This window comes from Haemorhous mexicanus, chromosome 16 (assembly GCF_027477595.1).
Source record: "Haemorhous mexicanus isolate bHaeMex1 chromosome 16, bHaeMex1.pri, whole genome shotgun sequence".
In the NCBI taxonomy this organism is placed as follows: Eukaryota; Metazoa; Chordata; class Aves; order Passeriformes; family Fringillidae; genus Haemorhous; species Haemorhous mexicanus.
The window spans coordinates 10,985,099-11,011,080 of record NC_082356.1 but is presented as its reverse complement, the minus strand read 5'-3'; the positions used below and the strand labels follow the sequence as shown (position 1 = coordinate 11,011,080).

Below are 25,982 nucleotides of genomic sequence, written 5' to 3'. Positions count from 1 at the left end.
GAACTGCCAGCAGCCTGGGGAGGGCAGGCACCGAGGAGAAGGGGGACCCCCAATCCAAGTGTGACCCCCAGCAGCTGGGACAGGGGGGAACCCCGAACACCAGAGGGACCAGGGACAGGGAACTCTTTGGAGACTTTTTCAGGGCTGAATTTTGGTGTTTGGGAGGTTTTTCTGGAGCCCAGGTGGCCTGTGACTTGTAGAGATGGACTTGGGCAAAGGGACCTTCAAAATCCACGTGGTCATCCATTGTTTTACCCAAACCAGGATTTCCCATTGCAGCCCCTGGGAGGCAGTGAGGAAGAGGAAGGTGCCCCAGGACACTGAGGCAGGTGAGGAGGAAGTCAGTGCCCCTTTCCCCCTCTCTCCTGCTCCATTTCCCAGCCCAGCGCGGCCCCCGGCTGCAGGACAGCCCTGGGGGGATCTCCTTCCCCCTGCCTGTGGCACGGAGGCAAATCCCATCCTGTTTTTGTCCCTCCTCCTCCAGAGCAGGAGCTGAGCATGGAGAGCAGGGAGGACAAATCCCCACGGCAGAACCTGGCAGCAGAGGCCGTTTTGAGCAGCTCCACAGCACAGGAATCCAACGGGGAGGAAAAGCCCCGGAGATCCCGCACGAGGAGGGGCTGCAAACGCAGATGGCGGGGATCTGAGGGGGAAAGAGCCAGCCTGGGCCGGGAAGGCAGCCGGAGATGGAGCCAGAGCTCAGAGCTGGTGCTCCATGAGCAGCTCCATGATGGGGAGAAGCCCCACACGTGTGAGGAGTGTGGGAAGATCTTCAGGTCGAACTCTGAGCTGATCAGGCACCAGAGGACCCACACTGGGGAACGGCCCTACGAGTGTGATCAGTGCAGGAAGAGGTTTCAGACCAGCTCCAATCTCCTCAAGCACCAGCGCACTCACACAGAGGAGAGGCCCTTCCGCTGCCCCGACTGCGGGCAGGGCTTCAGGCAGAATGCCCATCTTGTCACGCACCGACACATCCACACTGGGGAGAGGCCCCACGAGTGTGAGGAATGTGGGAAGAGCTTCAGGCACAGCTCCAACCTGATCAGTCACCGGAGAACCCACACAGGGGAGAGGCCCTACGAGTGTCGGGAGTGTGGGAAGAGCTTCAGCCAGCATTCCAACCTGGTCATCCACCAAAAGATCCACACTGGGGAGAGGCCCTACGAGTGTTCTAAGTGTGGGAAGAGATTTCAGAGCAACTCCCTTCTTCTCCAGCACTATCAGATTCACAGAGAGGAGAGGCCCTTCCAGTGCCCTTACTGTGGGAAAGGATTCAAGCACAACTCCACCCTCATTACCCACCGGTGCATCCACACTGGGGAGAGGCCCTACGAGTGTCCCCAGTGTGGGAAGAGCTTCAGCTGGAGCTCTAACTTGACCCAACACCAACAGAGGCACCGGTAAGGGAAGCCCTGCGAGTGCCCCGAGTGCGGGAAGAGCTTCGTGTGCTGCTCCAGCTCCATCCCCCACTGGAGGAGCCCCTTTGGGCATAGCCCTGGTCACCCACATTCCCTGTGATCCATGTTGGGAACACACCTGGCTGCTTCTCCTGTTTCTTTGGCCTTAATTTTCTTCTGATTCATCTTCATCCCTTAAAACCACCATAAACATGGTTAAATAAATGAAATTGATCAAAGATATCTAAAGTCCCACCATTTCTCAGGTGTTTGAGGAGGAATTTAGGATTTGGGGACACATTCTGTGTGGAGTGTCCCTGTTGCTAAAAGGCAGGAATTTGATCTCATCCTTCTTGTGTTGCTAACAACTCCTCCCCTGGCCCAAACCCAAACTCCACCCCTGGCGTACCCTATAAAAACCCCATGGCCCTGCCTTTGCCCTGTTTTTTGGGGTCAGAAATGGATTCTGGAGCTCTCTGAAACCAGGACCCGTCTCGTTTGTTCCTGGCACCGGCAGCTGCAGCCGCCCTGGACACCATGAACTCTGGAGAATGGGGGCAGCCAGTGAGGACATGTCCTGGATTGCAAGATAAGTGTGTGTTGTGTTTGCCATCTGTCAGAGGTGGGGCAGTTATCTTCTGTGCATTGGGCAATTTAGCTCTTCCACAAGCAATCCTCCCTCCAGGAGAGATCTGCTGTTAATGGGCCATTAATTTACAGGAGAGTGAACGTGTTTTTCACAGGCAGCTTCACAGAAACTGGAAAACGTGGGGGTTCCCAGGAGGGGGCACCCCTGATCCAGGGCATCGAGGCGCTGCCTGCAATTGTCCATAACCACCCCTAAGGAGCCTCCAGGGCTTCACCCTCCATGAGCTGCAGCAGACGTGTCAGGAAAGGTGACAAGAGCCCGTGGAATGGTCCTTGTTGCAGGCAGATTAGCCACTTGTAGCTCTTCAAAACTCCCTCCTTTAAAAAAATGAAAAAACTGAAACCATTCCTAAATGTGAAAACCATGTTCACTCTCCTGTGAAAATGTAAAAAGTTTAATAAAGGACAGTGGGAGACCAGGACCATGGAGCAAAGGTTATTATGGCTGGGTGCATCTTGGCACTCAGCCAGGAGCACCCTGTTCCCTTCGGGGATCCCCCTGAAATACCTTTTCCCTTACATCAGCCTGTTGCATATTCATAGACCCTCATGCATATCCATAAACTACTTCACATATTACAGGAATGATTTTACATGGCCCCTCCTTGGGTCTGCCTTTTCAGAGCATGTGTGTTTCTTGGCTGTGGTTTTGGCTCCTTCTCTTTATCCCCTCCAGGTTTTGGGCCTTGGTCACTCTGCCTTCAGACAGGGAGTGCTGATAGTTGGCAGATCTGTGCAGGTGTCCTCATCCTGTGTGCATTGGATGTTATCCCATCCCAGCAGGAATTTTAACACAAGCAGCTATTTCATGAAGCTTAATTAACAACAGAAATAAAAGCTGTATCTTTACAACAAAGTTGCTTTAACATTACAGATATAAAATCCATTTTAATATTTGCTAAAAGCCACTATTAGAAGATGTATCCATAACATTGCCCATATCTTTCCTTACCCTTTTGTTCCCAAGTGTGCAGCAAGGAGTGAAAACTGCCAGCATGGCACGGGATTGCTGCCATCTCTCCATCACCCCGTGTCCCTTTCCTGTAAGAGCCTGAATGAGAGATGAGGGGCTCCAGGCAGCTCTCCAAAATGCAGTTTATTGTATCCAAGATGTTACAGCAGTCCAGGGTCTGGTGACAGAGCCTGTGCCTCCAGCTGTCAGCTCCAGCTGCAGACAAGCCTGGGGACCCTTTAGCTTTGGTTATAGTGCATTATATACTCTGCTTTGCTGAGCATCTTAATACAGTAGAACCAATCATTACCTTTACTTTTATCTATAGCCTATCATAACTCCTGTAATTACCATATTCATATTACTATTCTCCAGTCACTAAAAGTTAGTACCTTACAGTTTAAGCTAGAAGTTGTTTTTCAGTTTTCTTGCAATGGAAAATTCTGAGACCTTTTTTCTATTTGCAATATTGACAGTCTTGTTTGCCTATGGAATCTTTTTGCTTGGTAAAAACATCTTCTTGTTTGAGGTGGGTTTATCCTTTGCTCTAAGCCATAAAAACCCCTTGTAAGTAGCACACCCTTTGCCTTAGTGACCCAGTAAGACTGGCCCAGCACTTCTTTTCTTCTATATCAAAACTTGCTTTCATTTCTATTCCTTCTTCAGATTCTGCATTCAAAAATCTTTCTGTCATGCACACATATCTGTTAAAGATTCTTGTCAAACTTTCATCCTTCCCAACACTCTGTGCCACCCTGTCTCTCTTTTCCTGAGGGCAGAACAAGGGACAGAATCCATCCAGAGGTGACACAGGAGCGCTGCTGTCCTCTCTCCATTCTGTGTCCTCCTCCCCCCCATCTTTCCATGTTCCCCTTTCCTGCCGTTCACTGCTGAGTCAGAAATGACACGGATAAATGAGTGGAACACTCCATGCATCTTCAGAAAGCCAAAAATCATCTTTATTAGGAGACGCATTTTTTTATACTCAGTCCTGATTTCGGTGGACCTGATTGGTTATTTTACATTTCACATGATTGGCTAATTAAGAAAACCCCTTGGGGTAAACAATCCATGAGGAAAACAATTGTCACAAACACCACCTGCGAGGTTGTTCAGGATTCTTCATCTCCAGCTCCCTAATGTTTCCCAGACGGATCCATGGGAAATCTGACCTGGATTGTGTATCCACACCTACCCGGGAAGGTGACGGCCGCGCCGTCCCGGGCCCTCCCTCTAGAAATGGCGCTTACCACGCTGTTTAAGGTTCCCCTTTTTTCTTGCCCAAGTCCTTCTTTTCCTGTCCCCAACCTCCCCTTCCCCCCTGCTGTTGGAACCCAGGGCACAGGGAATGTCTCCCTGCCTGTCCTGAGAAGTCCTGATCCCCAAGAGATCACTGCTTTTAACTTTTGTCCATGGAGAAAGCTTCCAAGACTTTGGGATGAATTGGAATCTACGAGTGTGTGAAATAGAGATTAGTGTAGTTTATCACAGGGTGAAAAACTGAGAGCTTTGGGTGTTTAGTATGAGGGTGGATAGAAGACAAGACAGAGGATTTTGGGCGTTGCCTGATCTCCTTCTCGTTCTTCATCTCCTCCATTTTCTGTTGTGTTGGGAGCACAGGGTGATTGGTTGGAAAAAGCTGCAATGCAGATGCTGAGTGGCAGACAAAGAATTAGTTACTGGTAGAAAGGTAGAAATAAAATGCGTTCTAAGAGTTAATTAGGCAAAATAATTTTAAAAGACGTTGAACCTGTGTGTCCTGTGACTTTTGGTGCCTTCTCTTTGTATGCTAAGTCTGGTGTGCAGACGGCATGCTGAACTTTTGCTAAGAGAAAAATGAACAACAGCCTGAAGACTGAAAAAACCAAAGGTCCCGTTTGTTTCTCAATCCTGGCACAGAACTTTTTAGGGGTGTCCCCATCAGGGGATCCTCAGGGGGGGTTCACACCTCCCTCCTTCCCCCCCTTCCTGCCCCGCTGCTCAGCCCCGCTCCAAGCCCTGCACCCGGGGCCCTCGCCACTTCACAAAAGGAACCAAAATTACCCCAAATCCACCCAAAATTACCTCAGAACCCATCCTGAGGGGCTCTGGGGGAAATTTGAGGGGAGTTTTGAGGGGATTTGGGAAGATTTTGGCTGGGTTTGAATCCTTCACCTGCTTGGGCATCCACAAGGCACTAAAACCACCCAAAATTTCCTCCAAATTAACCCAAAATCCACAAAAAGTCGACCCAACAACCAGGCGGTTGGGGGGAAAATTTGTGGGGTTTTGAGATTTAGGGGGATTTTGTCTGGGTTTGAATCCTACACCAAATTTTGTGTCCAGGAGGTACCAAAACCACCCCAAATCCACCCAGAATTGACCCAAAATTACCTGAAATTCACCCAAAATTACCTCCAAATCCATCCTGAGGGGGTTTGGGGTAGATTTGGAGGGATTTTAGGGGGGCATTTAGAGTGGATTTGAATCCTATGCCCACTTCAGCATCCACAAAGTACCAAAATCCCCCAAATCCATCCAAAATTACCTGAAATGAATGAAAAATTCATCCTGAGGGGGTTGGGGGGAGATTTGGTGGGGGGGGTTTAGAGGTTTTGGGGGGGATTTAAGGGGGCTTTTTGGCAGTCATCATCAGCTGAGACCAAACCCTAAAGACTGTGCCCCTCGTGAAGAGGAGATCAAAGAACTGCTCCCCTTCTGAGGAGGAGATCAAAAGCCAGAGGAGACTGAGCTATTAACTCATTAGGTTAAAACGTATTCATTTAATCAAGTATCATCATTTCTGTTAGTTTATCCTTTGTGATTAAGTCTCAAATGCTTTCCTATTCCTTGTTAATTTAGCTGAATGATATTCATTTTGGTTTTGTAAACTATTAAGTCATATTCTTCATGTTATATATGGGGTCCCATATGTCTAATTCAATAAACCACAAACTTAAAATTTAGCAGCAGTTTTAACTGAGATAAAACAATACAATCAAATAGAATCCAGTAGTTACAAAAAGAAATTTGGCAGTGGTTTTGATAAAGCATAACCAAAACTGCTCAGGGTACAGGGAGGGCTTCCCACCCTGCCTCACGTGCAAAAGGCAAAAGGATCCAAACACAACTTATGTACTGTGGGCTAATACATATTCATCAATATTTTCCTGTAAATCTCCTTCTGTTTCTGATTCTTGAAATCAACATCACCACACTCACAGCGCATGCTCCCGCTGTGGCTAAGGGGGCTTCTGGCTCTCTGGGGCTCTCCCTGGAGGAAGGCCAACAGTCTTCCTCACTGTCCTCTGAATAACCTGGCAGGCTGTGCATGTGCCCCAAGTCCTGTGTTATGTAAGTAAGCACTATGCTCCAATTAAGCCTTATTATTTTATAGATAAGAACACTGTTTTAGACTCCCTGTCTGGAATTGTCCCAATGTTATTTATGTCATGGCCGATCCTGTCCTGGGAGTTGTCTTAACTTCGTCTTGATGCCAATTCTGACTTGGGAGTCTTCCTAACTTTTGTTCATCAAGGCCAATTCCAATCTCCTGTATCCTGTTTCCCACATGTATCATCTACAAAGAAACCCATCTGCTTCATACTATGAATCACATATACCTTTCCAATTTTCTTCCCAAAATATTGATATAATTACAATTTTGTTAGCACAAACCACATCCATTTATCACAATTTCCCCCATCTTCTCTTTGGATAATATTAATTCATGCTTTTTATTAAAGACTGAATTTTGGTATCTTCTACATCCCACAAATCCAGGTTTTCACACTCCCTCATTTCTCTTTTTGATCAAATTTGATACATGGTATTTTACCTATGCAGGAAATAAAACATGGTATAGACCACAATAGAGTCCAGCTGGTATAAACCACCAGATTTTGTTAGCACAAATCATATCCATTTATCACAACAGGCCAAAAGCTTGGAAAAGGATGAAAGAAATGCTCCGATGACGATGGTAACAAAAAAAAAAACCAAAATAATTTATCTTTGACAGCAAATGAACACCCGCCGCCCTCCAGCCCCCCGAGCCTGGCAGGCTGAGCGGTGCCGTTCCCATGGCATGAGGTGCTGGCAGCCTGCGGAGAGAAACCAGAGAGCCACGGTCAGTCGCAGCAGGCTCCTGTCCCCCTGTCCTGCCATGGCCTGTGCCCGGGCCAGGCTGCTGGCTGTGCTCAGAGCCCAAACCTCCAGTCCTAGTCTCTGTTTTTAGAGAAGGGCAGCATGGCAGGCCATGTTCCACCTCCTCCGCCTAATCACGGCACAGCAACTCCTCAGCAGCTGCAAGAGCGGGATGCCCGTGTGCCCGCTGCCGCCTGCCCAGAGCCCTTCTGCCAGCTGAGCTGTGGAGCTGGGTGCCCACCTCTGGAGAGCTGCTGCCAGGAGAGGAGCCGATCCTGCACCAGGTCCTCGTCCTTCTGGAAGGGGCTGTCCCTGCAGACCGTGGCCCCTGGGGTAGTGCTGGCACTGGACGTGCTCCACTGACGCTGCAGGCGCTTCCCCCTCCAGTCTGGGCACCAGGTGTAATCCTCCTGGGAAAAAGAGAGAACAATTGCATGGAAGTCAATTCAAAACAAGACCTGGAAACAAGAAAAAGCACAAAGCCTGTCACCATTCCACAGGCCTGAGGAGGGTCTGACCACTCAATGAAAGAATTAAACCTGCCCACTGGTGGGGAAAATCCCCACCTTTCCTCCCGTAAACGCACCCCCCATCCACACGGATGGATGCTTTTGTCAGGATGGCTGCCCCTGCCTCAGCCCGTGCCAGTCTGGCTGGCAGAAGCTGTCAGCAAGGCCAGCAGCCGGCTCCCCTTCCACAACTGCAAGCAAGGGATGTTGTTTCATATATAAATTTGTGTATGATTTTAACCTAATCACTGTAGTGCACATTACTAGTCTCCCTAAAATAGTATATAAGTGCTTTTATCCCACAATAAAATCAGATTCTGATCCCCGAGTCAGTCTCCCCGTCTCTCTCCATCGCCGACACTTCCCTGATAAAGAACTGTTATTCCTGCCCCCATGTTGTTACCTGAGAGCCCCCTTTAATTTCAAATTTTTAGCAATTGAGAAGGAAGGGGTTTGCATTTTTCCATTTCAAGAAAGGCTCCTGCCTTCCTTAGCAAACACCTGTCTTTCCAAACCAAGACACAGGAGCCACCTGTATTATACATGTGAGTACTTCACACGAAAAAAAACAAGAGCCTCAAAAAGGCAAAACAGCTTGGTAATTTGTAGAAAGTAACTCTGATCAAAAATAAAATGTGTGAATAGATTGGTCTAAAGATGACATTCACAATTTTCCTGGTGACATTGTGCACTGTACTGTAGCAGGGGACAGCCACTGGACATAGCCAGCAGGATAACTGGATATGCTTTTCAAACTTATTCTTAGTATTCATTGAATTATTCATTGAATTCTCATCCTTCTGTACACTTCAGCTCTGTTGTAAACTTCAGAGACATTTTTTCACAAGCTTCTAACAAGTTACTCTGGATCCATAATTCCTGAGACCAAATGGAGTCCAAAGGCCAAGTGGGATTACTCTTTTCAAAGCCTGCAGTCACACAGAATGGAGCAGCACTTAAATCATCCTGTGCATCCCATACACATAACAGTCCAGTCACTGACCATCTGCAATAATTTTTTTTACTTTTGCTACAAATTACCTTCAAGAATAAGCTACAAATAATATCTTGATCTGGTTTAAATTCAGGGATTGCACTGCAATTGCCCCAAAAAATTCTAAGGGAACCTAGTGCTGTTGCAGTAATACAAGAGAACTGTAAGTGTGTATTACTAGTTGTTATTCATAATAGGCAAAAATGGCTCAGATCAGCTTTGCAAAGTAAGAAACAAATCATGGAGAGTTGAAATGATGGAGTTGGGACAGTGTAGCCAGTCTGCTTTTTGTGAGAGATGCTCTTAAGCAGTGGCAGTAGTCATGTACTCATCTCCTGTAACTTTGCTCCTTGTGATCTACTTTCCCCCTCTGCAATTTTTTCTGCTCTTTTTTTTTCTTTATTTTTTTCAGCTGAGTACCAAAAGGAAACACAGAACTGCAATGTTGCTACCAAAATAATAGATTTTTTTTTTCAAAATAAAAAATACTAACAGCTTTTAGAAAACACATCAGAAGTGTTGGAAAGTATAAACAATACAAGATATTGAACAGGATTTTTACATAATACTACATCAGCCAAACAAATGGATAGTAAGGCTTGAGGAACAAGGATGTAATTAAAGTTTTATTAAAAGCGCTTCTTTTGTTCTGTGTGTGGTAACTGTCATCACTCTGATGTAAATACTTCACCATCTATTAAAATTTTCCTAGGCTGTATTATTTTGCAATCAGCTATGATTTTTTAAATTTCTCTTGTACCCATCACTGAATTATCTGAGCACAATCTCCAAACAAGACAAATGGTAAAGTAGCAAAGGGCTGCAATAACTGAGCAGCCAACAGGATAAGCCACATTGGCATCTCTTGGCTCTGCCAAATCCTCTGTGAGTGCTTTCGTTTCTTTTCCTCTTTGGTTTAAAATGCAACACATTTTCATTACTTCTCATGACTCGCCTCTGAAAGAAAAAGGCAGTAGCTGTTTTTGGCAGGGTAAGTTACATTTGCAAATTGGCTCACCTCGTTGGCAGCAGAACTGCATTTTTTCTTATCAAAGCAGCTCCTCAGTTTGAGTGGGGAGAAGGCGCAAAAGGATGAGAGAGGCTGGTGGAGCTCTGATGGTCTGAGGATGCAATGGTGCAAAGAGCTGGAAGGTGAAATACCTTTTCTTGAGTTCAGGATCATTAGGGAAAGGGAGTGTGTGCCCGAAAGCTCAGTCCTGTCAGCCATATACACCGAGTAAAAGGCTTTTTTCCTGCACCTGTGTGTGTGGCCAATGCCAAGGGATGGCAGCTCTTTCTGTTGTGGGGGCATTGCAGCCTCCAACTGCAGAGTATGCAAACTGAGCTGCATTGAAATGTGTTCTCCAGGGCTCAGTTTTGGGGCTGGTCCTGGTTAACTTCTTTATTGCCTGGTTAACTTTTTTATTGATGATCTGGAGATGGAGATTGAGAGCACCCTCAGTAAATTTGCAGATGCCCAGTTGGGTGGGAGTGTGGATCTGCTGGAGGATGGGAAGGCTCTGCAGTGAGACTTGGACAGACTGGATCAATGGGCCAAGGACAAGGCCATTGAGGTTCCACAAGGCCAAGTGCCACATCCTGCAGGTCACCAGCCGCCTCAGTGTGAGCCAGAGTGTGCCCAAGGGGGCAAGAGGCCAATGGCACCTGGCCTGGATCAGCAGCAGTGTGGGCAGCGGGACCAGGGCAGTGCCTGCCCCTCTGTGCTGGGCACTGCTGAGGCCACAGCTCGAGGGCTGTGTCAGCTCTGGGCCCCTTGGGAAAAAGGACATTGAGGGGCTGAGTGTGTCCAGAGAAGGGCAGCAAGGCTCACAAAGGCTCTAGAAAACATGTCCCATGAGGAGTAGCTGGGGGAGCTGGGTTTGTTCAGTCTGGAGAAGAGGCTCAGGAGGGACCTCACCGCTCTCTCCAACTCCCTGACAGGAGCGTGCACTGAGGGGGGGCTGCTCTCTTCTGCTGGGCCTGCACTGAGAGCCAGAGGAAGTGGCCTCACGTTGGGAGGAAATTCAGGTTAGACTTTAGAAAAAAAATTCCACTGCTCAGGTGTTCAGGCCTGGGAATAGGTTGGCCAGAGAGGTGGTGCACTTGCCATCCCTGGAGGTGTTAAAGAGGCCTCTGGATCTGACACTGGCAAATGGTTCAGTGGTTTAGGGTTTGAAGTGTCAGAGCTGGGCTGACGTTGAACTGATGCTCTTCAAGATCTCTTTCACCTCTGACGGTTCTACAATTCCAAGCGCTTCCCGCCTGGCTGAGGGGAAGGCTCAGAGCTGTCCCGAGTCCGAGGGCGGCCGTGCCCTGACGCGCTGGGGCGGCGTCTCCTGAGGGGCCGGGCCGGGCTCTGCCCTCAGCTCCGCGAGATCCCAGATCAGCCCGGCGGGGCCTCCGCTGTCCTTCAGCCCGCAGATCCCACCCCTCAGGCCGCAGATCCCACCCCTCAGCCCGCAGATCCCACCCCTCAGCCCGCAGATCCCACCCCTCAGCCGGACAGCGCTCGGCAGCGGGCACCCGCCTCGCCTCGGGGTCTGCCCGGAGCCACCCGCGCCACTGGATCACAGGTACCCGAGCCGTGCCCCATTTCCCCCCTCGGCACTCCCCAGCCTTCCCACAGAAGGCTGCTGTTTCATCTTTAGACTGTTGCCTTCCAACCCCCACCCCCCCACCCCGCTCTTATTTTAAATATGTATATGTTCTTTCCCTTTTATCTTTGGGCTGATCTGGAGTGCTTGCTAAGGCTTCAGAGGGGAGCTCTGATAACGAGCTGTAAATCACACACGGCCCATCTGAGGGAGGAGGGTGCGAGGGAGCTGAAATAGGCCAGGACAGCCCCAAGTCCTGTTCCACAGCGCAGCGTCCTCACGGCCTCAGCTGCTGCTGTGGGGTTTGGTTTCCACAGGACGCCAACAACCCGCACTTCTCCCCTCTGGCCTTTGCTCCCTGGGTTTCGAAGGATAAGTCCTGCCCAGGCTGGCTGGTCTACTGACCGTGCCAGCCATGTGCTCTGTTGCTGCTGAGCACACACATTGACAGATCTGCACTTCTCCAGGAGTGGTTTCTGAGATTTAAAGCAATGTTACTGGGTTGTTTTCCATAAATGATGGAGAAGAATTTTAGATGCAACATTTGCCAGCTGTTTGTTGAAGCAAATCTAGTTGTTTGTCTTTCCACCTTGCTCTGTGATGCAACAACCGAGGTGAGCTATTTGAATCTAATTAATGTAGGCTGGTTTATAAATACTATTTTGCGTACCTCCTGTAGGTTGCAAAAGTCAAAAAGATGCAGGTAAAGGTCAAGATGTGTCCTTGTATACATCCAGTTTTAAACCCCTTGTACTTCTTATATTGCATAATTGTATAAACATGTATTAAATGAAACTCTTCTGAAAAGCAATTAGCTCCAGAGCGAACTCATTTTTACAGCCTTCCTTTTGTTTGGGTGGGTTGTGTTTTTTCTTAGGCTGGCAGGGTGGTGGCAGTAGGACAAAAAGAGGTGAGGAAGGCTGGCAAGCTTTTCCTTGTTGTGGCAGGGTTGGATTTGCAGGAAAATGAAATGCATGTCTGTTATCACTTCTGAAAGGCTGCAGGGAGATGACCTCTCTCAATTCTCCTCTCTAAGGGAAGCAGCAAAGGAACCGGGCAATCAGTAACTCCCAAGAGAAAGCAGGGCTGGCTGCTTTCAATGGATGGATGCACAGTGATGACAAGGATTCTGCTTTGAGCCTTTGCTCCACTTGGAGAAGGAAAATGAATCCATTCTTAAGCTGCATTTGCCACTGATTTAAAGTTTCTGCCTGGAGCGAAGTAATTTTTGGAGAAATTGTAAGAGGTTACTGTGATGCTTGCATCAGCCTTCTCTGTTTGGGACTTGGGGCGTGTTTGAGGGAGCATCTTTGTGCCTCCAAAGCTGAATATCACTCTGCTGCTCTGCTCTCAGAGGCTGCCCCGTGGGGTTTGTGAAGAAGCAATGCTGTGGGGTTTTGTGGGTTGCATGGTTCATGTAATGTGGCAATGTCTTTGGAGAATTTCAGTGGGTTCTCCCTGTAAGGAACATGTCTCTGTGCTCACTGCCCTTGGTTTGATCAGTGCTGCCAGAACAATGCTGATGGTTTAGTGGCTCCTTGAGCAGCAGGAGGCCGAGTGTTTTAGAGTGTTCACCCCCTAAGTAACATGACTTGGTCTTAGTGCCAGTTGTTGGCTGATGGCAAAGGTGGCCACTCTTGTAAGGAAAGTTGGATCAGCTTTGTTGTGATCAGTGACACAGAGCAGGGGATGTTCTTTACTGACAGTGCCCCTCAGGGGTAACATGGAATGACCTGATTTCTGCAGAATGTCCACTCTCAAAAGATGATCACCTGTTAGTTACAAATGCAGGGCTGTCATAAAAGACTGTATTTCCAAAGGAAAACTCTGCCATACAACAATACATTCAACTGTGTGTGTGTGAGATGACAAAGTAAAAGCAGAAAACTGGGAAAAGTGCATTTTAGAAAAATGATGTCATTTCTACTGCATATATTATAAACACTGCTAATCTGAACAGAACTGAAAAAACTTTTTCCTTGCTGTTGTAGAACAAGAACAGAGATTTAAAAAAAATGAACACTCAAAAGGTGCAGATAAGTCAGTGTGGTAAGATATCTAACATAATTTGTCATTATAATGTGCATCAATTTTACAAAGTTTTAGTAGACTCTGATAGGCCTGTTGTGGGGTGGTGAGCAGTTGGGAGAACATGTTTTTTCCTAATTTCCACATTTTGGATACTGTATTGGCTATGCAAAGGGTAAATCCAATGTCAAACCTGCACACATAGTAAAACACACCATTACGAAGTCACATTTTTTGGTTTTAATTTGCTAATATTTATCCACATTTTTATTGTATTTTAACTTCTTTAAGAACCCTCAGACCTTGTAATGGTTTACTGTTAACAATACCTTCTGTCACTGTTAGAAATAATTATCATCTAAGTCTTTTAATGATACCCCAAAGACTAAGAAGCAGATTTTCCAAGTCTGTTTTCCCACCTAGGGTTGTGTGTAGGTGCCCAGAGAATATTTTGTGTTCTGTTTCCAACCACGTGACTGAGGGCTCTGCTGCTGTGCTGCATGGTTTATGTCTCCTGTACCTCAGTACCACGGAGCAGCCTTGTGCTCTTGGACTCTTTCCTTACTACTCCACAGATTTTCAACTGCACCCTGAATTTTATTTGCACTCTGAATACTTTAATGGCTCTGTATTATTTACACTTAATGCACCTTGCAATTGTGAATTTAATATTTAGTAGTTTACATCAGACTTACTAAGAGTTACTAGTAATGAAAGGCCAGAAATATTAAAAGGAAGCTGTTACTCTGCAAAGGAACTCATGCTCAAATAACAAAGGATGGACAGAAATATTTCTAGGTGTGTTGTTTGTGGCTGAATAGAAGTGATGTAGCTCCATTTTGGCTCACTTCCCCCCCTTTTTTAAAATACACCTACATACTGCATTTTGACAGGTTTATTCTAATACTGACTAGATTAATAGAGAGAAAAGATAACAATTTAATGAAGCTTTTTGTGTTTGCTCCTAGATATGAAAACAGATCTGAACTTACTGCTGGAATGCCTTAAATTTCAGTTGGACTGCCCTCTGTCTCAGCAGGAGGCTGTGGTCACTGTCTATTCCATTTGCCAACAAAACAGTAAGAAAGGCTTTTCCTTAGAAACAATGCAGGCATTTATGTTCACCATATATGCCAAGGAACTGGTGGGCACTGTAAAAATGTCTAAAGGACATAAGGCTTGAGATGTTGGAAAATCATAGAAGCCTTTCATTTTGCAGAGAAACAGAAGCAAAAGTTTTTCCTCTTGTAGGTGAAGCAAGCGAATACTTTGGAGAAATTGGTGGTTTGATGTTTAGAAATGACCTTGCCAAGTCGAGTGCTCATTGCATCGTAAAGGAAGCAGCTTTATTTACATTGGGGATTATTCTAGAGAGTAATGGCAATAAAAATAACACTGTTTGTATTTCTGAGTGTGCTATGGCCCCCTGTCATTACTTGTGCTCCTGCTTTGTCTCCATTTTCTTTTGGTCTCACAAAATGAGACTACAAGATTGTCAGTTGGAGCAAAGGCAGGGAAGGTGCCCCAGTTGCCCTGTCCATCCCCAGATTTGATCTGTGCCTTGCTGACTTGTGCACACAGGGTGTCTTTAAGTTACCAGACAGCTGCACTCCCCCTCTCCCTCAGCAGCAAGTGTTCAGTGACTCCTGGATTGTTCCAAAGCTTGCCAGGGTCCTGCTTGGTGTAGAACTCACTGCAGGGGGAAGCCCTCAGGCACTTCATAGTCCTGCCCTGTCTCTGCTCCCCACATACTGGCCACAATTGAAACTTAATAATTTAGGATGATGAGTAGCTTACTTGAGGTTTTCACTTTTTGTTTTCAGTGTCTTGTCAACAGACACTGTTGACAAGTACACTGTCTTGTGTACTTCTGAGTTGCTTGAAGAACTCATTTTATTTTGAATTAAAAAGGATTCTGATGTGAACTTGAAAAGAATGTCTGTTTCTGTCATCTTAGTACTGGTGTCAAATAATGGTAAGTTGGTTTTTTTTTCTGTGTTATGATAACTCTCCTTTTCTATTTGCCAATCTGCAGTCCAAACTTTGGAACATGCAATAAGCAATGTTGTGGTGAAGTGCATTTATAAAGATGAATGTTTGCATGTAACCGAGCCTGAATTGTCGAAGTAGGTCATTGCTCACTGGGATTTCCTTAAACAGCAGAACGTGGTTTAGTTCTAAGAAGAGAGTTTGCAAATGCAAACCCATAGTTTCTGAGAGTGTCTAGAAAGACAGAGACATGGAAAGGTTATTTACCAATATGTTGATATGATTTTGTATTTCCTTGTGGGGAGGATATGTGCTTAGGAAAGGGAATGTATGTATGTAAATTCAACTTGCTGTTAAGATTTTGTCTGCAGTTGCATTTGTCTCTGGAGTCTTGTGTGTGTTCTCTTTTAGAAAATGGGCAAACCCATGTCAGAGACACAGGCTGCATCAGCCTGCTGCTGCAGTTGTTCAGGTGAACAGGGCTGCAATTCAAACAGGCAAATAGTAGGCTGGTTAGCAGCTATGTTTCCTTGACTGTCTGGGCCTTGCTTGCATTTCCTTAACAGAACAACTCTCTCCACATCTGAGAAGAATCTGTCAGCTGAAAACACTGATCCCTGCTATCAGCTCTGGTCCTCAGTGTGCAGCACTCTCTGTGCCTGTGTCAACAACCCCCAGAACGGGACATGTTGCTCTGAAAACTGTGGAAGAAGTCCAAAGATATTCTCCAAATCGGTAACACTTTGGTTTCATTTTTACTGTTCAGCTGAAGTTTATTTCATTGCGTTTTGATTTGGGGTAATTTGTTTTTACTTTTCTAGAAGATAATCAGAACATTTGCTGTGGGGTTTTTCCCTATGCCAAAGGGTGGCTCGAGAGTTGCACAGAGCCTGGGATAGTTCGTCCCATCTGTTCATTTCTTGGTCTCACAGTTGCAAACAACTGGAAGTGCAGCTCAACCTTTACACAGCTTTGAATTTGATAAAAGGAAGTTTAATTCAAGAGGTAAATGGGTTTTTCTTTCTTGTCAATCTCTACAGAGTCATTTGCTGTTCTTCCCACTTTTACTCTGACCACTGTACTCCACCATCTTTACTTACACTGTGCTGTGCTCAAGTCCACAAATAGCCACAGTCTGCTTACATTTGATAGGGTCAGTGAAACTGCTGGGAGCTGTTCTGATTAAAAGTGTGTCTAAATTAAAGTCCTTGTGACATGGCTGAAAACAATGACTTAGGTACAACTCAGGCATGATGTTTGCCATTTGTGTGCACATATCAGGGTCATGTTTTCCTGGAACTATTTTATCTGCGGTTACTGCATTTCTTGAGATTAATGTATCTCCAGCTTCTGTTGTAGAAGAAATGTAATGACTGACACATGCACAGAAAAACTCTGATGGACTTACTTGGTGAAAAGCTAAAAGAATTTGCAGACTCTGTTGCTTAAATCACATTTTTTTCTTTTTTCCACTGAGCAGATGTGCAGAAATCTTTTGTTTCTATTGGGGGATTGGATACATTAGCCAAAGTTCTCCTTGAGCTTATGCCTGATTCCTGTTTGTGTCACTCCAGCATGAGACTTGCAGTGGTAGTAACAAAGACTCTGAATGCCTGTAATGCTACTAACTGTGAGTGGAAAGACATTTTTGATCTATGGCAATTTTAAAATGCTATTTTTAAAGTCTTGTGCTGGTGGAAAAGTTGCAGAAATGAATGCTTAAAGGCAGTTAAGTTCTCCACATCCCAGTGGATGTTGCAATGCTTTTTAAAACTCAGAGGTGTAAGTGGGGAGTGATTCAGTTCATCTGAGGTGGATTACTGTCCCATTGTTGCTCAAATGAATGCAGTGAAATTTAAACCCAACTGAAAATTAAAACTGAGATGCTCCAGCCCTTGCTGGGTAAGTAAAGCTGAGCTCTGGGCCTGGATTTGACCAGTCAGTTTGGATCCTGGAGTTGTGCCTATGGCTGAATAATAAATTGTGTAGCTTTAGGAAGCTTTAGTCATTTAGAGGTGGAGCTGAATGGACGTGGTGTTTGTGCACAGCACACTCTGCTCTGGTTTGCTGGCCGGGTACTGCTCTCCTGATGAGGTTTTGTGTTTTCCACAGAAGGTTTGCAGAAACCTGTGATCCTGACGAGCCTGTGCTGTGGCCGTGGTTGCTGTACCTCACACTTCTGCCATAAGAGCTTCAAATGGAAGTTCCCAGAAGTTGAAAAGCATCAGCCTGCACTAGTTGTGAGGGTAGTTTCAGCTCAGTTGGGTGTGACAGGACTGGGCCTCAGCGTGGATGCTCTAGCAGTGGTGTTGCCAGTGCCAGGAAGGGCTTGCCCCCTGCTCTTTTTATGGCAGATACTCTGCGTGTCAAAGCTTATTCAACTCTCTCTGGCTCCATGCTGGAGCTGATCAAGGACATGGAGAAACTCAGCAGGGATCTGCAGAAGTTGCACAGTGCAAAGCCCTCCTCATTCATCAGATCTTCTGCCTCCTCTCCGTGGAGCACAGGCTGGGAGGATGGGCAGGACTGGATTTGGGAGCAGCACAGGAGGGGTGGGGTAATCTGAGCTGTTCAAGGTGGAGCAGGGCAGGGCTGAGCAGGCCCAAGGCTTTGAGGGCTCTGTACAGTTCCCTCCAAACCCAGCATTTGATCCTTGGATAATTCCTGTACACTCACAATCGACTTTGTTTTCCTTCCAATCATTTTAACCAACAGCTGCCATGAGTTTTGTCTTGGCAAAGTATCCCACTGTGTCAGAGCTGCTGAAGCTGCTGTCCAATGAGACACTGAGCACAGGAGAAAAAAATCAGTATTATTCTAACAATTGGACACTGTACTGAAGTTTGTGGTAAGATTTGCTTTTTCTTTTTCCTGTCTGTCAGCTTCTCCTAAATTCTCATCCACTGACTCCTCTTGTGGTGTCACTTCATCAAGACTGGAACACGAGAGAGAGTTCAGTTAAATAATACAATGTCAGTATTTGGACAAAAAGTTTTCTAGAATGTTCCATCTTTAAATTTTAAAGCTTGTTAGCAGGAAGTGTCTTAAGTAGCTTTGAAAAGTAGACTCAATATGCAAGAATTCAGAGCTGGGCTTAGGTGTCTCAAGGAATAATTAATCCAGACTTGACAGCTACTACAATCCAGACCTAGCAAATGGGTTGTCTTGAGCACCCTTTTCATGGTCCTTGGCACATAGAGCTTCTCTCCACTGCTTACAAGGCCAGGAATATTTGTAAAAGCCATGTAAGAGCATTGGTTTCAAGACACAGAAGCAGTTGGTGGCTCTGAAATGGTTTTGTCGTGTTCCTCAGGGCTTGCCCAAGCTTATCTGGCACAAATACAGCACTTCAGTTGGTATTTTGTGGTAGTGCAAGCAAAGAGAAAGGGAAATTCATTTGTACTTGTGGTGTTTCTCATGTATGTTTAGAGAAACAAGAAAAAGACCTTGTGTTCAGAAAGTTTGATTTTTATCCTCTGAGTGCCAATAACATGTTCAATAATTAGCTCAAGAGGTCATAAATTTATTTTAACAGACTTTTTTTCATTAAGAACTAGTGAAACAAGACTTAATGGAAAATGTCTTTTGAAAAGAAAAATTATTAAAAAATTATTTCAACATAAAAAAGGTTTTTCTTCAAATGCCAACACTGTCAAAATAAAAATGGCAAAAGTTTTTATTTCCTTTTTTTTTGTTAAGTTTAAAGAAGAAAGAACTATGTTTAGCAATTATCCATTATATGATTCCATATGGGAATGAGAGCACAATAAAAATTCAGCCAATGACAGAAGAAATGAGGAGGAACAGATTGGCTAGACCAGGCTTAAGCTACTAATTTTATTTTGCTAAATAGAAACCTTGGGATTTTGATATTTCTGCATCCCAGGCCTCACAGAAATGTTGCATATCTACTCCAAGAGCAGGTCGTGAAAGAGAAGAAAAACAGGAGTCATTATTCAAATGTTTTGAGCCACAATTAAATGAGCTTGGAACTCCATCGAATAAGTGGTCTCAGTCCTTCAGTTTTCTTACAGCAACCTGAGTTCTGGTCAAATCATCCTGTGGGATGTAAAGCTCTCCTGCTGTCACTGCAGCAGGCTCGGGTCTGGAGTGAAAATCTCTCTTTCTGCAGAAACTTGCAGAGAGTTGCCAGTATTGGCCCCTGCAATGACTGTAAGGTGAAGGTGTGTGGGGCTGAAACCAAACCTTTCCTTTACCATGTCCTGTTCTAGAAGAGAACCAGTGTGAGCTGCCTCAGAACAATGGTCTGCCACTCATGATTCAGGTATTGACAGGATCTCAGGACGAGGAGCTCGTCAAAGCTGCTACTTTTGTGCTGCAGAGCTGCAAACAAATGAGTAAGCTTGCTGTGACTGCTTTAAAAAGGAGAGGGATTGTTTCCATCTCTGTGTTCTGCTGATTCCCCAAGTGATTTTAACTTCTGTGGCAGCTTTTTTTGTAATTCTGTATACTCCAAAATATGTTTGTTTTCTGCACAGAAAGTTGCCTATTTGTCTTTAAGAACTGACTTAGGCAGAAAAAAAAAGAAGTAAAAATTCCAAGAGTGTTGCAAAAATGCATTTGTGAAACCTCTCCATGTAGGGCCAATTCTTAAAGCTTTCCCATCTCTAAATTGTGTGGAAAAGATCAACATTGTCATTTATCACCCAGGGGATACTTTCTTCCTGGGGGTGTACCACTAGAGGGAGGGAATAAACCAGGAGATAATCAAGCCTGAAATCACTGTGTCTGCACTGATTTCCAATCTGAAGAAATCTTGATCTTTTTTTTCTAAAGTAGGATGTATTTTTGGGCCCCCTGTTTCAGTTTTTTATAAATTACCTGTACAATCCCTCCCATGAAGCAGAGAGACCTTGTCCTCTAATCTCTAGAGCATGGAGGGTGTGCAGTTGCTAATTAGGAAAAAACAAACCTGTATCTCCATTTCTGTGCTGCAAGCACAACAGAGAGGTTTGTGTCAGATTGAGGTGTGGAGATTTGTCGTGTCCATTACTGTGGAGTTGTTTTTTTAAAAAAGCAGTGACTCGTACTGGTGAAGAACCCAGAGTTAATTCAATGAAAAAGCTTTTTTTTCTTTCACAGCATCATTGTGGAAACAGTTTGTAGGAACTCTAATTGCAAGTTCACCTCTTGTAACAGCAGCTTATATTTCAAGTGTGTTAACATTTATGTAGAAATCTTAGTTTTATAAAAATTGTAATTTTGCATTAAATTATTGGGGCTGTCCCTTAGCATACAAAAATGTAATAAATGCTTCTTAAATGTTGTGTTTACATGATAAAATTTTTTTTATTAATGTTGTTTTATATTTTATAAAGCTGAACAGTTGCTCTGAAATGATATGATAACTCATTAAATGTGAACAGTGCAGAAGAATTGGATATGCAAGTCAGAAAAAGATGTCTGCAAGACAACTGGAAGAAAGCAAAAGTAATTTTACACAGAATAAACTCAATTGAAAAACAGCATGATGAGGTTGGCCTACTTACCGAAATGGGATAAAACTAATCACATCTTTCCAGAGTTTAAGGAGCAAGCAAAAGTAAAGCCTTAAGATAAGTTCAATGTGAGCAAAAAACCCAGGAAATAACCTTGAATTTGTGTGAAACGACAACCTGCAACTTTTATCAGTATTGTAGATCAGCCTGAGTTACAGATGTGCAGAGAATGGAGGCATCTGTATTGTAGGAAGTATTCTAGTTTGCTGTAAACCCAGATTTTCTATAAGCTAGAAAAAGAAGTTGAAGTAATTTGTAATTGCTAGACATTCAAACCTGTAATTTTAATATTTGGGTGCATGAAATGCTCAGGATTGTATGGCTGTGGGAACTGATTTACTGATCTACCCCAAATGGTGGATATTTTATATATATATATATATATATATATATATATATATATATATATATATAACCTCCCCTCTCCTAGAGAATGTTTTAGTAGTAGAGGTAGGTAATGACTGAAGGAGGCGTGCAATGACATGGATTTTTTTCCCCTTCTTTTCAAATTAATACATACTGCATAAAATAAAGTATCTTACTCTGCTGCCAGGTTGGTATGCTCTCATTTCATCCACTGACAGTCTGGTTTCCTTTCCAACCTGAAAGATCATTTCCTTTTTTATGTCTTTCAGGACATGATTGAGACTGGTGGAACAATGAAAGCTCTGCTTTCCAAAATAAAAGACAAGAAACCAAGGGATGGTAAGAGGTAGATCCTTGTAAGGTACAAGGATAAAGCCACTAACTAACATCTTCAAATCATTTGGGTCAATAGGCAGTGTATGCTGACAGGTGCTTGTTTGGCTTGAAGTTTGGAATGGGAGGAAGCAAATGCAGGAAGTAATCCTTATCCAGCTGCTGAAAAATTAATTGTTTCTTCAGCTGGGAAAGGGACCAGGGCACTGCCATCTTCACTGCTCAGATAATTATAAAAAGGTTTTATGGCTCTTGCCATGCAGTCATCAAGTGTACTGGATTCCCTGTTTCTTACTTTATGTTTGAAGGAAATTCAGCTCTTTCCATAGCTTTTCTAACACCACCTCAGTTGCCTCCATACTAGAATGACAACACTCAGAATATTTCTTCATACTGTCAACCATAGAGGTTTTCAGAATCTGAGAGTCTGTCAGCCCTGGGAAGATGACTTCAAGTAGCATTCTAGATCTGCTTTTAGTAGATCTCAAAAGAAATTGTGTGGAACATCCCTGTGTCTGTCAAGTAACCACAATGCTCTGTAAAAACAGTTGCTTTAAGCATCAGGTATCCAGACAGTCTTTCTAGTGACTGTCCAGGAGGTTCTCAGGTTCTTCTGAAGTGCACAGGAAAAGCAAGAATAGATATGATTTTGCAGAAGAAATTGTCCTTTTCTCCCTTCCCCCAACTAAAATCATTACCAGCCACTTGGACATGCTTCCCCCTCTGTGCTATTCTAGTGTGCATTGCTGCACGGAAGGGCAAAGATCTGAGACACGGGATTGAAGGGAACTGAATACAAAGTCGAGCCACTTGGACAGACAGATCAGAGCCTTTGCTTCTCCCTCCACTTCAAGGCTGAACACTCCTTCTTTCTGTGCAATCATCTCACTGTTTTAATTGAAGTGCATGATTTTAGACACTTATGGGAAGTGTCGAGAGCCTGGGTTCCCCCCCGGCCGCGCCTTCCTTGTGCAGGAGCAGCCCGGAGCTGGGGCCGAGGCCCCGGCGATATCGAGCGCTGCCGCTGTGGCCCGTCACGTTCCGGGCCCCGGAGCGGATTCCTCCCCCTCCGGCCGGGGACCGAGGGGGCAGCAGGGCTGGAAGGAGCGGGGACCGAGGCCCGCCCGGCGTCACCGCCCCCGGCCCGGCCCCGACAATCGGGTGCTGCGGTTGCCGGGGAACCGCGGGCGCGGCCACAGCGGCTGTGACGGCGCCGCCGCCTCAGTTGCCGCAGAGCGCGCTCCGGGCTGGTTGTTCGCAGCCTGGGCTCGTGCAACGGCTGCACTCAGCGATTCGCTCGGGGACTTTTTCACAGAGATTGTCTCTGCCAGCGAGCCCTGGACTCGCAGGGCATTGGTCTCTGCCAGCGAGGAGTCCTCAATTTCATTTGAAGGTAAAGATTGATTGTGCTTTTTTGTTTTGTCCCATCTGTGCTCTGAAAGAGAATTCCAAAAGGAAACAGAGGATGGGATAATGTGCAGCTGAATAGATGAACGATATATGGTCTACTGATGGTGCTTTTTTTCCACTGAAGAAATGCAGAATTTCTTAAATGTAGTAGTCTATAGGCATTTTTTTTCCCTATAGTGATGACTTAAACTGCTTAAAGGTGAATGAGTTCTACTCAGGTGTCTGTGGGTTGTTATGGTCTGGTTCTTAAAATTATTAGGGAGATGCTCCTGAATTAAGGTGCAAACAGGACCATATGCCAAAGTCAATTGTCTGGATTTGATGTAACAGCAAATGTGAGGAAGAGAGAGAGAGAGAAATAGAGAAGGGAGTTGGGGAGGGGGAGAGAAAGAGAGTGACAGATTAAATAGAAAGTAGAAAGTATCACCATTGCATGGATCTCACTGGCATTCCATGAAATACTCTTCTGGTCTTCTCTGTGGTGAGGTGTCACAAAACATGAGACTCCAATGGATTCATGCAGATTTGGGCAAGGTGGGACTGCCCAGGTTCCTGCCTGGGGTGGGGCAAGTTGGACTCTGTCTCTTGCTACTTTCAAATAAGATAAAATCTTTAGCACCAGTATATCCTTTTGAGCCTGCTGTGAATTGGGTTGTGCATTTTCAGATCTGTTGTGTTCCTTTGCATGCCATGCAGTCACCTGGTGCAAGGCCTCAGGAATGGGTCTGGGGGCACTCTGGAGGTCTTTGATGGGTTCTGACACCCCGTCAGCTGCCCCTGATGGGAATGTGCCCTGGATGTGGCCTTCTGGGGCTGGGGCGTTTTAGAGCTGAGCCAGTTTGTCTGAGGGAGGATGGGTGTCCACTGCCCCTTACCAGAGGTTGTGCCACAAGCCCAAAATTTCCTCTTTCCCCCTATGTTGATGGGAGGTTTGTGTGCAAAGCTGGCCTCAGCAGATGAGTCTGTAGCTATGACTTCCCCAGCCTGAAGGCAGAGAGAGCTGATTTTCAGGACAGCTGCTGGGTTTGGCTTGGTTGTGGATACATTTTTCTCAATTAGCCTTGTTTAGTTCTCCCCAGACCTGAGCTAGGAGGACAATAGTGTCTCCTTGATCTTGTCTCAAGTTCCCTTAGGTGGCTTAACTCACAGTCCCAAGTTTGAATAAGGAGGCATTTTCAGGGAGGGGTGGGCTTCAGTGGTGGCAGATTCTTGATTCAGTTTTGTCAGAATGGGCAAAAAGTCCTTCCTAACAAGATTTAAGCCATTAGCCATTACATTTCAGTCTCTCCCAAGTCCTGTGAGAAGCAGCTGAGAGAGCAGGGGTGCTTTAGCCTAAAGAAGAGGAGGCCCACTCTAGCTATTTTTAAGTAATATTTAAGCTACAGCTTTGTCTGTTCCAACTATTCTTAATATTCATCTTCTGAGCTCCAGGTTTCAGTACAATCCATATTTAAATTGCACATGGCAGCCATATAGCTCAAATAAAGTCCAACTAGAGGCCTAACAATACCAGCTATTTATGCCAAACAAGCACTCAGCTACTTTCAAATCATATCAAATTGTTTAGCACCAGTATATGCCTTGAAACTGCCATGGATTGGGTTGTGGATTTTCAGAGTTCCGTTGTTGCTCCTTCCAGTTTTGTTGAGGCACTGTCTCCCTCTGTGACATCATCCCTTGGAGATGGCGTCTGGATTGCCCAAGAAGACACCACCACCTCGTCTTTTGCTCAGGGAAAGGCTGAAGCCAAACACTGTGAGTGGCCACTGGGGCTGTGTTAAGGCTGGCACCTGCCCTGGTGTCCCTGCTCTCCCTGGCCCTGTTGTCCAGCAGCGCTGTGAAGCTGCAGAGCCCCTCCCCAGCCCTCTGTGCCGTGCTCCTGTTGCTGGGGGCTGTCCTGGTGCAGCAGGGAACACTGTGGGATGCTTCAGTTGTGTCTTGCCTGGCTGTGCCAGTGGAGCCAAGTGAAACCAATGTACAGCTGAAGCCCTGAGCAGGTGTTCTGTCCCTTTCCCTTTGCCACAGGAATTCCTTCTGTCAGACTGGGCACTCACCTGTGCTGCTCTGACCATCCTGCCCTTGGCCACCCGGGCATGTCGGGGAGGAAACCTCAAACTCTGCCCAAAGCCTTGGGAACCACGGCTGGTCCCAGCTGGAAGAGCTTCCAAAGCAGCTGTTCTCTCCCAGCTCCTGTGGGCACAGATCCAGCCCTGCAGGCAGCACTGGAGCCAGGGCCACAAAGGTCCCTTTCTGTCTGGAGCTCCCTTGGCTGAAGATGCCCCAGTGCTGAGGCTCTGTCAAGGAGATCCCTCTGTTTTCTTCTGTGGAGGGCTCTGTCAGCCCAGACAGAGAAAGCAATTTAACAGGGAGAACCAAAACCTGGACACATTCCTGTGCACCTCCCTCTTGGTACAGCTTTGTTTTCTTGCATCTGTTGGACTCAGCCAGCAGCGATATCTCCTTGCTGTGAGTTCTGAGTGTTGTGCAGGGATGGAGTTCAGGCAGTTCTGAGAGCTCCTCCCCATTCTCTGGAAAGGTCGCTGCCTCAGTCCAAGGAAATGTAAGAGGAAACAAATGCCCAAAGAGCAGAAATCCCCAACCATGTCCCATCCTGTCCTGGAGAAGCCAATGGGACGGAGCCATGTGGCTGGAGTGTGTGTATTGCACTCTGTATTATTAATTTACTGATGCTAAGGATTTCAGCAGGAAACTTCCAGGGCTCCCAGGACTGTCCTAGTGGCTGTGATCACAAGTTATTCACCAGTGCCACTTGTTCAAGAAAAGCCTTTCTGAACAAGCCATCTCTGAGGCTCTAGCTGGTGTATTTTTGCCTTTCAGCTGCTTCCCTCTAAGTTCCAGAGGGAGAAGACTCCCAGCAGGAAGAAGGAGGCCAGCACTGGGGGGAGTATTCTGCCCAGAATTGGCCCATTTCCAGACAGGAGTGAGACTGGTCCAAAGGTAGCCTTTTCCTGCTCTTTTCCTTTCTGTTGAACATGAAGTTTGAAGGGGGTGTGTGCTTGTGACAGGCTTGCCTCCAGCAAAACAGCTCAGTTTCCAGGTGCTGTTGTCATTGCAAACTGCTGGAAGGGGTGGACTGGGAGTCCTGGTGTGCACT

The 25,982-nt window shown here is 45.7% G+C and overlaps 1 protein-coding gene and 1 pseudogene across 1 annotated transcript; both read left to right on the top strand.

Moving 5' to 3' along the window:
- Nucleotides 1-487: 487 nt before the first annotated feature.
- On the top strand, nucleotides 488-1,643 carry LOC132334777 (zinc finger protein 239-like). The gene has a single exon (XM_059860891.1). It carries the CDS (start codon nucleotides 499-501, stop codon nucleotides 1,405-1,407), a length of 909 nt encoding a protein of 302 aa, XP_059716874.1. The 5' UTR covers nucleotides 488-498; the 3' UTR covers nucleotides 1,408-1,643.
- Nucleotides 1,644-4,836: 3,193 nt separating this feature from the next.
- On the top strand, nucleotides 4,837-19,731 carry LOC132334659 (telomere repeats-binding bouquet formation protein 1-like; annotated as a pseudogene).
- The last annotated feature ends 6,251 nt before the right edge of the window (nucleotides 19,732-25,982 follow it).